This window comes from Canariomyces notabilis (genome assembly GCF_033297395.1).
Source record: "Canariomyces notabilis strain CBS 508.74 unplaced genomic scaffold N656scaffold_14, whole genome shotgun sequence".
NCBI classification, from domain to species: Eukaryota; Fungi; Ascomycota; class Sordariomycetes; order Sordariales; family Chaetomiaceae; genus Canariomyces; species Canariomyces notabilis.
This window is the reverse complement of record NW_027041836.1, coordinates 606,827-617,605: the sequence shown is the minus strand read 5'-3', so window position 1 is coordinate 617,605 and position 10,779 is coordinate 606,827. Positions and strand designations below refer to the sequence as shown.

The 10,779-nt window shown below is 54.3% G+C and overlaps 3 protein-coding genes across 3 annotated transcripts; 1 reads left to right on the top strand and 2 right to left on the bottom strand.

The window, feature by feature from the left end:
• Positions 1–1,949: 1,949 nt before the first annotated feature.
• N656DRAFT_692228 (uncharacterized protein) lies at positions 1,950–2,621 on the bottom strand (the record flags this gene model as incomplete). Its single annotated transcript, XM_064810661.1, has 1 exon — positions 1,950–2,621. A coding segment is annotated over one exon (672 nt), but the record flags the coding sequence as incomplete, so codon positions are not given.
• Positions 2,622–3,652: 1,031 nt separating this feature from the next.
• Positions 3,653–5,422, top strand: N656DRAFT_711389 (DEAD-domain-containing protein; the record flags this gene model as incomplete). Its single annotated transcript, XM_064811745.1, has 3 exons — positions 3,653–3,696; positions 3,750–3,822; positions 3,881–5,422. The coding sequence occupies 3 exons, from the start codon at positions 3,653–3,655 to the stop codon at positions 5,420–5,422; spliced, it is 1,659 nt and encodes a 552-aa protein (XP_064669282.1).
• Positions 5,423–7,433: 2,011 nt separating this feature from the next.
• Positions 7,434–10,600, bottom strand: N656DRAFT_148989 (uncharacterized protein). Its single transcript, XM_064808663.1, has 2 exons — positions 10,332–10,600; positions 7,434–10,266 (listed from the first exon to the last, which is right to left on the bottom strand). The coding sequence occupies exons 1-2, from the start codon at positions 10,446–10,448 to the stop codon at positions 7,783–7,785; spliced, it is 2,601 nt and encodes an 866-aa protein (XP_064669281.1). The 5' UTR covers positions 10,449–10,600; the 3' UTR covers positions 7,434–7,782.
• Positions 10,601–10,779: the final 179 nt, after the last annotated feature.

Below are 10,779 nucleotides of genomic sequence, written 5' to 3'. Positions count from 1 at the left end.
AGCCGGTGTTTGTTCACTTGCATGGCAACTTGTAGAAAGAAAGGTCAACGTACGGTACATGGAGGAGACAAATGGTTACCTAGGTAGTCACTGGAGCTTGAAGATGCACATCAAGGGTTTAGAAACCACGAGTCAATGTTTGGTAAGACAACTGGTCGTAGTTGGGGGACTCCTTGGATGATAAGTACACTGTACATAGTACAGTATAGGTAGTCCATCACTCCATAGTATCCGCACGGAGAGTGTGTGGGGCACTACTTACCATCCGGAAAATGGTGAGGATACGTTTTTCCTCTTCTGGAACTATTTCACCAGGGGCCGATGTCCGATTGGTGACTTGGATCAGGCTCGTCTGTGCTGCGAGGAAAACTCGGCATGTTGTTTTCTTGTCACTTTTTCCCCAGCTAGATTCCTGTGTCCGGCATAGAGGTAATGCAAGATGCGACGCGTCGAGGACGTGACCGACGACTATTGAGACCCGGATCTCGACCCAAATCTCAACGATGATGCCAGTGATGTCCCGCCGCCCATTGATCTCAGTGACATTCTTGGACCCGACGACTATTACGATCCAACCAAGTCATGGCAGGAAAATGAGGGCATCGCCCACATCCCATCCTGGGACCCCCAAACGCGCCTCGAACCTCTTCGAAACGAAAGACGCGTCGTCGGAAGCCTCCTCTCAAACCCCTATCCTTGACTAGACCGCTAGCCCGGCACAACAAGAGGAAGAAGATTGAAGATGCGAAGCCAACAGGGGAGTACATCAAGTCCGTTGCGGAACTTGTCGCAGAGTATGAAGAGAGGCGCAAGCGGAAGGAAATTGCTCGTGCCCTGGCGAAGGCAAAGACTGCTAAAGCACTTGAGCAACTGGCTGAATCTATCGAGGCGAGCACCAAGGCCGAAACTGTCAAGACCGAGCTTGAGGCCCCCACGAGATGAAGGCGGCAATCAAGAACTTCACAGGATATCTTATTCAGCAATTTCGAGGCTAGCGATATCTTCAAGGTCGTAGACAAGCTGGCGTCACCGACCTTTCGTACTTCAGCCCTGGTATGGAATGAGTCGCGGACAAGGGGGTTGAAGATGGCATATTCGAGAAGATTACTTGCAGCGTAGGCGGGTAGGCACTAGGCACATGGCAGGTCGAGAGAAAGTCAAGACTGAAGGAATGGATTGTACTCCGTAGCTAGCGCAGATATCCTCAAATTTGATCAGATACTGTTCAGAATGATGGTGAAGAACGTCCGAGGGAACTTGAAGTCTTGATCCGTGCGCCTAACAATTTTTTTGCCAAGCGCGTCGATGACTTCGCCCCACATTCGTGCCAAATAAATCTTTTAAACATTTCCAGTCTTCACTTCTTCACTACTCCTGTTTTGCTGGATCCTGGTTTGCCTCCTGCTCTGCTGCTGAGGCATAGAATCCATTTAAGCGGGCGATTTACTTGCTCCTCCAGCTCTGCATGGTGTTTACCGGCCGCTAACAGTCCAGCATATTGTCTTGTTGCCCGAGGTGCGGGGAGATGAGGATATAATAAGGTCCTGCAATTACCTATCCAACGCACAGCGCGCAGCGGGGATGTGCTGGGTGGTTCGAAGCGTCGCTGGCGCTTCCAACCTATGAGCTTGGGGTAGCTAAGAAAGATAGATTGGTTCCTTGCTGCATTGCTCGGATACTCAATTGGGCCATCCAGCGCTGTGTCCCATGCGGCCTGGCTCTCATTCCATCCGAAGATGAACATCGCCCTGAGATTCTCTGGATCGACCCGAGTGTGGTTTCCGCTCTCACCATGGGTTTGATCTATGTTGATGATGTGGCGGATATGCGGTATTGCAGCTCCGTGATGCCAACTCGGTGCTCTAAGGCACGGCGAGTTGTCAAACAGTCCCATTTCCGTGTAGGAGGGCTGATGCCGCCTAACCAGACTGTCGCATATATCTGTTGGAAGGACCGCTGCCGTCAGATATTGCCTGGCCTGGCAGGTCGTGCGTCCAATTTTCCAGCTCACGCTGTCGTAGAAAGGTTTGGACCCTGCCCTCTCGGTTAAGTCCAGCCGTCTCGCTTTGACGACGACGCATGTCCCTGCTGATAGCTGCGTGTCGCTCCTCCCGCATGTCGAGCGCGTGCATCGACCTTGCGCCAGCCCTTGTAATATGACCCCACGAACCGATAAACATGAACAGCAGGATGATGCTCGCGAAAGCGCCGTTCGATGTAAAGATGGGCTCTTGCTTTTCACCATTGCCGTCGCGCTGCTGCCTCCACCGCTCCCAATCTTCCCAGGTGGCGTTCATGCTCGCGTTTCCCGGTGCCTGCCGCCATGCTCGATCCGCCGCACGATAACGAGCCCGAGGGTCAGATTCATTAACCCAGCCAATGCCGTATATGTCGTACATGCGACGTTTGTGGGGATTGCTCAGAATCTCGTTGGCGGCCACGACAAGGCGGTAGCGCTCGAGCTTCGTCGGGTGCGGGATACCATCACCCGAGGTGTGGTGGCGGCGATCGGGATGGTAGAGCTTCACAAGCTGGAAAAATCGTGCCTTCTCATATGGCCCATCCCGTGCCAGCCCAAAGATCTCGTAGGGTGTGGGATGCGCAGACGACGGCCAACTTGGCGTATGGCTCGAGTTTTTGCTGTCCTTCGTCCAGGTCCGTCCATTGGCAGCAGAGGCAAATGCACGCAGTTTCCGGCGAGCTGCTTGGGACCTCGGCGAGAGGATATCGGCCAGATGAGCCTTTGGTCTTCGCGGGGCTGCTCCTGACGCCGTGCCACCGACCAGGAGCGCAGCACTGCTCGGAAACACGGCTACTGGTGTTTTGAGCACCATCATTGCCAATTCAAACCGCTCATACTTGACGGCAGGCGGTAAACCATCCTGCCCAAGATAACAACAGTGAAGGGAACTGTAATGGAGAACCCACGGCTTGGGGCCGTCATTCTCGATTCAAGGTCACGAAAGCATAGGCCGTTGTAGGACGTCAAGGGCCCACATCAAGTGGGGGCAGTGACTGGTGGAGCAGGCAGCCACTGGCAGCCACTGCTGACTGATTCATGGTCTGTGCGGAAGCGGCACGAGGCTCAAAGCCTCAAACTCGCGATGAGGTGGAAAGTGCCGGGGGCACCCACGTGACAGTCAAACGCATCCCGCCCGAGCTTTTCGACCTCGCACCTCAAAGATTGTTCAGCCCAGCTGCTTCGCCCTTTCCCCGCCGTCTTAAGAACCAGATCGCTGTACGAAGAATTTCTCAATCCACAACAACAAAGCACGAAAGCATCCTGATATAGAGGCGCTTTCCACGACCAAACGACACGAAAACCAAAAAAACCGAATCCGATTTTACTCTCTTCCCCTCTCTGGTACCGCCTCGCCTTCGGCCGTCAGCTCGACAGCCACAAATTGAGCGAAACAATCCGGCGCCGCACTCCGATCATCATCAGCGACTACCTGTTCACGTCCAGCACCGCCTGGGAAGTCAACAGGACTCGCCACGTCTCCATCAACCGATCCCACAGCGAATCTGTGCCGCAAAATAGACACCCCGCGATCCCGACATTTGACCGCGAAACATTACCCCTATAACCCGTCTTCGCGTCCTTCCCTCCGACTTCACACCATAATACCCCATCCCAACTCGAGCAGGCACAATGACAGACAGTCTCATCGACCAGCTTAAGGCCTCTACTTTGAAGTTCGTTTTCCGCCATTTCTTTTTTAGTCAGAGTCTTTGACTAACGGACGCAGAGATGGCGCGAGCACAGATGATTGGAAGCAAAGTCTCAAACTCCCTGCTAAGGACACGAGACAACAAACCGAGGTCAGTAGTACGTAGTTTGAGGAGTCTAATCATGCCGCTAATACAGCAGCTCCTGTAGGATGTGACGAACACCAAAGGACTAGAATTTGAGGATTTCGGACTCAAGCGGGATCTGCTCATGGGCATATTCGAGGCCGGTTTCGAAAAACCCTCACCCATTCAGGAAGAGAGCATACCGGCTGCTCTCACCGGCCGCGACATTCTTGCGCGCGCAAAAAACGGTACTGGCAAAACTGCAGCCTTCGTGATCCCAGCCCTGGAGAAAATCAACCCGAAAGTGTCCAAGATCCAATGTCTCATCCTCGTCCCCACTCGCGAGTTGGCCATGCAGACATCCCAGGTTTGCAAGACCTTGGGGAAGCATCTCGGTATCAACGTCATGGTTACCACCGGCGGAACTGGTCTTCGCGATGACATTGTCCGTCTGCAGGATCCCGTCCATATTGTGGTCGGTACCCCGGGCAGAATTCTGGATCTCGCCAGCAAGCAGGTGGCGGATCTGAGCGAATGCCCGATGTTCATCATGGACGAGGCGGACAAACTTCTCTCCGTCGAATTCACGCCTGTCATCGAACAACTCCTCCGGTTCCATCCAAAGGATCGTCAGGTTATGCTCTTCTCGGCAACTTTCCCTCTCTCGGTCAAGGACTTCTCAGATAAGAACATGGTCAGCCCTTACGAGATCAATCTCATGGATGAGCTCACTCTGCGCGGCATTACCCAGTACTACGCCTACGTCGAAGAAAAGCAAAAGGTTCACTGTCTTAATACACTCTTCTCCAAACTCCAGATCAATCAGTCCATCATCTTCTGCAACTCGACCAACCGTGTCGAGCTTCTCGCCAAGAAGATCACAGAGCTGGGATACTCATGTTTCTACAGCCACGCCAAGATGGCCCAGCAAGCGCGCAACCGAGTCTTCCACGACTTCCGGAACGGCGTGTGCAGGAACCTGGTGTGTTCCGATCTGCTGACACGTGGTATTGACATCCAAGCGGTCAACGTTGTCATCAACTTTGACTTCCCCAAGAATGCCGAGACCTACCTGCACCGCATCGGTCGTTCCGGCCGGTACGGGCATCTGGGACTGGCCATCAACCTCATTAACTGGGATGATCGGTTCAACTTGTATAATATTGAACGTGACTTGGGAACCGAAATTCAGCCCATTCCTCCGACCATCGACAAGAGTCTTTACGTGTACGAGAATCCAGAAACTATTCCTCGGCCGATTTCGAACTTCAAGCCTGCTGCTCCTCAGCACCAACAGCAGCACCACCAGCAGCAGCAGGATCAGCAGCAACAACAGCAACAACAGCTGCAGAACCCACCAGTGCAGAGACAGCCGCCTGCGCAACAGTCCCGGCCTGTTGGAGCTGGCCCGACAGACTGGCAGGGGCAACCAAACCATCAAAACGGCTCAGGCCCCTCTGCTCAGGGTCGTGGGGGTTATCAAGGGACCCGTGAACCGTCGGGCGGTCACCGCGGAGGCCGTGGTCGAGGGTTCCAGGGCCAGGGCGGACGCCAGAGTTATGGTGGACAACGCGGCGGTCGCCAACAGGCCCAAGGCCAGCCCCAGTCGTCCGTCCAGCAGGCCTAACATTTATGCTTAACATATTAGGCGTTGCGATGAGAGAGTAACGCTATGGGCATGAGGCTGGTATTTACTTTTTTGGTGTCCCCTTTTGCATTGTACATATCTGTTAACCCTGCCGTCTCACCACAATGGCTCCTTTTGTCGATAAGCCGTGCCCCAACCATCTCGACTCGGACCTTTTCTTTGCAAGTTCTCCTCGACAAGGGCCCTCTCCCCAGGGAGGACCCTTTATGGCACCTCGATAAAACGGCCAGCGCCTCGTCGACGCTCACAACAGGCAGATCTTAACCACTTTCCCGATTGTATCTTCTTAATATCCGCGCCGAGTTTTGCCCTAATCACGGCGTCTTCCTACTCGCTCTCGGTCACGATACATTCCGACTCTGCCCCCGATATCAACGTCGCCGCAGTGGAAAGGGAGGACGCAGATGGGAGTTCGGGGCATAGACTCTCTGTTTCCTGCTGCTCTATGTGCTGATTCTCTCCGTTCCGTCTTTCTCTCTGTACAATGAATTACGCAGCCCTGACGAATATTTCCACATTGCATTGTTTCACCATCTCCTCAACGAAGCTACTATCTGGCGACGTTCATTACCGAAACAAGTGGAAGATGCGGAAGAGTCAGGCATGCATGGGATTCTGAATTTTTTTCCTTTCCCCTCTCGACTACGAAATGTGGAAACGAAAAGATGCACGCGTTGACGCAGGATTGGGTTCTGGCATGGTTACAGGTCTCCTAGAGGCGATTTGGCGGACGGGGCGCCGGCTTTCAACAGTGGACTTCTCCCTCGCTTGTGGTTGGGAAGGGAGGCAAGTTCATACAAGCGGAGTTTCTGGCGCTGAACGGAGTTGGGCTGGTTTCTGTTCAAGGCGATTCCCAAGGGTGCTTTTATTTTACAGGGGGGGGGCTGGCGCGTTTGGATGGAAAGAGGGGAGTTGGGTGTTTCTTTCCTTTTCAACAATTTGTTCCGGCTGCGGAGGCGTTTGTCAGCTCGCTTCGCCTTCGGCTTGGAGCTGCTGCTGCAAATGCCGAGGACAAGGGTAAGAAGATCGGGGATATACCACCGAGCCGGGAGTTATGGGGTCTGGCGGATCAAAAAGGAGTTCGGCACGGCGTCTAGACAGTGGCGTGTGGTGGTGTGCTGCATGGATGATGGGAGGCGTTGAGGCAGACGCAAGGGAGAAGGAGCGCGCTACGATTGATCACCTGGTAGGTGGGCATGGTGCGCAAGGTGGCGGGTAGGACGGTGGATGAGGAGAGAAGGATGGTATGCCGGAAGATGACGGTGGCGTTGGCCTGCGGTGGGCGGGCAGTCACGAGGACAGGGTCGGTGGACAACACGACGGAACAACAACCACGAACAAACGGAAGAACCTCGGGGATGCGCCAGTCTTGCGTGCTTGTTATTTCTGCCTTTGCCTGGCGGATGCCATGGCCGCGCTCCGGAATGCCACCCCGACCCCCTGTTTTTGGAGCGAGCTCGGCATGCGGTCTGCTCGCCTATGTCGAAGCGGACGGATCTTGCGACAAGTATATAAATGCATCACCCGTTCTTTTTCTCGGCCGATATCTCTGCGTCAAGTTCTCATAACTCCACGTCTGTGGAGGCACAGCGGAGCGCTTCTCGGCTGGATGGCAGGTGGTGGCGCAGGGAATATAAAATAAACGAAAAACAACTTTTTTTTGGTGGAGAAGCAACGGGAGGGAGGCGAGAGTTCTGAACTTTGCAGGCAGCTTTATCTGATGCCCTGTGGCATCCCAAGGTTCAGAACGATGTTTTTCGAGCCAGTGATGCAGAACTGGACGATCCCTCCTGACAACTTAGACCAATAATATCACCATTCTCCCCAATTCCCATGCCTCCGGTGCTGTGACATTTTCTTGCCGTGTCGTTTGACGACGTTTCCCGCCCTGTATGTCTATTTACTGACTTGGCTGGTCCCGGATCTTCGCCTGTGTCGAGGCTTGACGTACTTCTAAGCGCCTATCCATTTCTCCCAGAACTCCCATTGTTCACCGATGTATGTACACGGAGCTAAGCAGGCCTAAGTAAGTTGTGGCTAATCTGAAGTTGGATCTTTGAATCGTACAAAGATCAAAACTGGCCCGGTCTTGGTATATCTGGGGACCACTTTCTCTCGGGGATCGTTGCCAATTGCGTGTCCTGCAACTTTCTGAAAAACTATAGCATGAACCCTTTGCGGCGTTGGGAGTACACGATCCATTTTCAGTTCAGGAATGCAGCACTTGGCAGGAGTGCCGGAAGTGGTCGGACCGGCGGTCTCCCGGGACGGTAAGGAAGTATCCCGCCATTCGGCTCGGTCGGGTATAAGAGTTCTTTGCCCGCCGCCTCCCTGTCATCTCAGGGCGAGTAGTTACAATATTCCGGCCAAGCGAACGGGTTGCCAGGATCCAAGTTGCTGCTGAACGAAAAGTCTACCGACTGGGCAAACTTAGGATCCCAAGATCGAAACAGAGCGTCGTCGTCGTCGAGGAAGGAATTCAGGTCATACTCGGACATGCCACCCATGGACGGAAACCCATCGACCACTTTCGTCGGATGAGTGAAGTGCCCTGGTATTGGTATGGCGTCTGATGCAGCGCTTTCATTCATGAAGGAAGGGACGGGGTTTGCCGGAGGGTTCCAGACGGCCCGCAACGGGGGTTGGTCTGTTGGAGAGGCGGTTGTGGCTGAGGGAGCGGCCGCGTCGAGACCGGGTTGCGGCTCCACGGTCGCCTCGTTATTGGCTGTTGCATGGATACTGTTCCCTGCTATTGGTTCAGTAGGCATGCGAGAACTCGACTCGTCGGCGAGCTCCTTTTCGTTATCAATATGGGTACCTGAGGCTCTTTTGTTGCCATCCCTGCCGTTGCGCGGCACCTCCTGCTCGCCATCTTGTCCTCGCTCACTGTTTTTGGCCCGAGTACCTTCGGCGGCACCTTTTGGGCGTTTCCTGTGCAGGATCTCGTTTCGATCAAGTTTCAACATGACAGCTTGACCAAGCTGAGCATTCAGTCGGGCACTGCTCCATATCTTGCCCATCTCCTGCAGGACAGGCAGCACCTTCTTAAAGTCAGCCCCGCCTCTGGTACGGAACATGGGCAGTCGACTGAAGCGCCATTTGCGATATGCTACGCTGAGTGAGAGCGTGAGTGCGTAGGGAACAAATGGCATTGGGCTGAGCTTGTAATCTTGGATAACGTCGAGAATGCGGTCGGCGGAGTGGGATCTCCGAGCGTTCACACCGCTCGGGGGCAGGTGTTGGTAACTTGGGCACGGAAGGGTGTCGCACTCGGGCGCAGTCCTAAAACGATGGCGTGGCATCCGCACCGAGAGGACGCAGATGGCGTGGTAAAGGACCTCGAGGGTGACTACGCACATACTGTCAGCCCAAGTCGCAGAGGGTGGATTGTCGCAGGAACTCTCGAAGCGGTACATACCTAGAATGATTTCCGGCTCGCATTGCGCTTTGGCTTCAATAGCCAAGCGCTCAAACACCGGGACATCAACATAAGTGACCTTGGGGTACGGCCGGTACAACTCCATAACCTGGTCTAGAAGAAGGATCAACGACATGAACAGCCTGAAACTGGGCGGATCTTTATCGTCCGGAACAGGGAGTCTGATCAAGTCGTAGTTGTGGAACATGACAGGCCGGCCAGAGAAAGTGGCGAGCAATCGATCTAGCGCGTACAAGCATTTGAACAACCTTCGCCCGGCGTCCTTGTCAGCGGTCTGGCCATCCGGATGAGCCCTGTACAAGAGTTCCAGATGGATGCCGTGGGTGTGGGTTAGGCTGACAAGTCTAGCAAAGAGACAAAGCGGCTCAAAGCGTTCCTTGGGATCTGCCGGCTGCCAGTAGAGGCAGGTTATCGCTAGAACCTGGATCTCGTAGATGAGTGGGAGCTGATGCATCTCGCGCAGCTCTGTGAGGCGACGGTTGATGAATTTGGCCATTTCCCGCGAGTACTCCTCGAAGAGAACGATGACACGAGCCCTGGGAGCCCTGTTGCTGGGCTGCGTGGGCTGTTTCTCGCCGCCAGTACCACGAGAAGCAGGTCCGAGGATGCCCTCAATGGCAGAGTCGCCGGAAGCCCGCCGAGCTGGTCCCTTCTCAAACGTCAACAGGGCGCGAGCTTCCGGATCGCTTGCTGCGGCGAGACACACACCCGCCATAATGAGCTGACGGAGGTTGGTCTCGGCGGGAAGGTCAATGAGGGTGGACTCCTCAAATATGGGGAAGATTGGCTGGATCTTGGTAAGATACAGATCCCTCAAGGCTCTCCATTCCACGCCAGTGGGCATCACCTTGTCGGCGAGCACACGGTTAGCAAAACTCTGAGCTAGAGCGGCGAAGTGTGTTGTGTCTTGAACTCGGACTTTGGTTCTTGACTCTTCTCCATCAGGCATCCAACAAAACGAGCCAAGGACGCCGACAAGAGCGGAAGGCTCAGTCTCCGTGGATTCTTTGTTTGGAGTGGGAAGCTGCTGCTGCAGATTAGGGGAAGCGGAAGATGCTATCCCCGGTGTTTCTTGTATAATATGGCTCTGCTGGTCTGTCTCGGGTGTTCTGGGATTCACGGGGGCGCCCATGGTTGCTTCGACGAGGATAGACTCCGGATTGAGGTCCCCAAGAAACGGCGGCGACGTCTCCAGATGCTGAGATTGCGGTCGGACTTGACTGTCGTCGGCTCGATTGACCGTCTTGTCGGAAACCTGATGGAAGAAGCATAGGAGCTGGGCGGCAGCATCAGAGGCGTCGGCATCTGCTGGGGGGTTGCCCTCGCTCTGGGCGGCATCTTTGACGGCGATTCTCTCCTCGCCGAGGACGTGTTCGCAGCGTTTCTATCCGCAAAGCCAAAGTCAGATTTTGCTATGGCCTGCGTTCCATGGCTTTATCGGGTGAATACCTTTCTTTTCCTGCAAGGGGTGCAGGCATGATGAACTTGTTTTCTCTTTACAGGCAGACCGGCAGCATCGTGCCCCACAAATTTGACCTGAATGCTGCCACTCTTTCGGCTTGCCATTGAAGAATTAAAAATGCGCTTACCGCTAGCTTCGCGGCCGTGGTCAATGAGGTTCTGAGTCCACTTTGGGTGTCTTGAAGATGAACTCTTGCGATGGTGTCTTCGTTTGTTGGTGTTTCGAAAACGGTAGCTCCGTAGCAGCCCCAATGGGGTTATCGGATAGAAGAGGGTGGAGTCACTGGAGTGGGATTTTGACGACGGGAGCGGACATTCCCTTTTCAGCTATTCCGTTCCGTTCCGCGGTGTTCGGTACAGTATTGATTCGCTCCGTTACGGAGTACTTCGAGAGGGACGAGGTCTGTTAGTGCAGCCCAAATTTTATGTGCAAAAA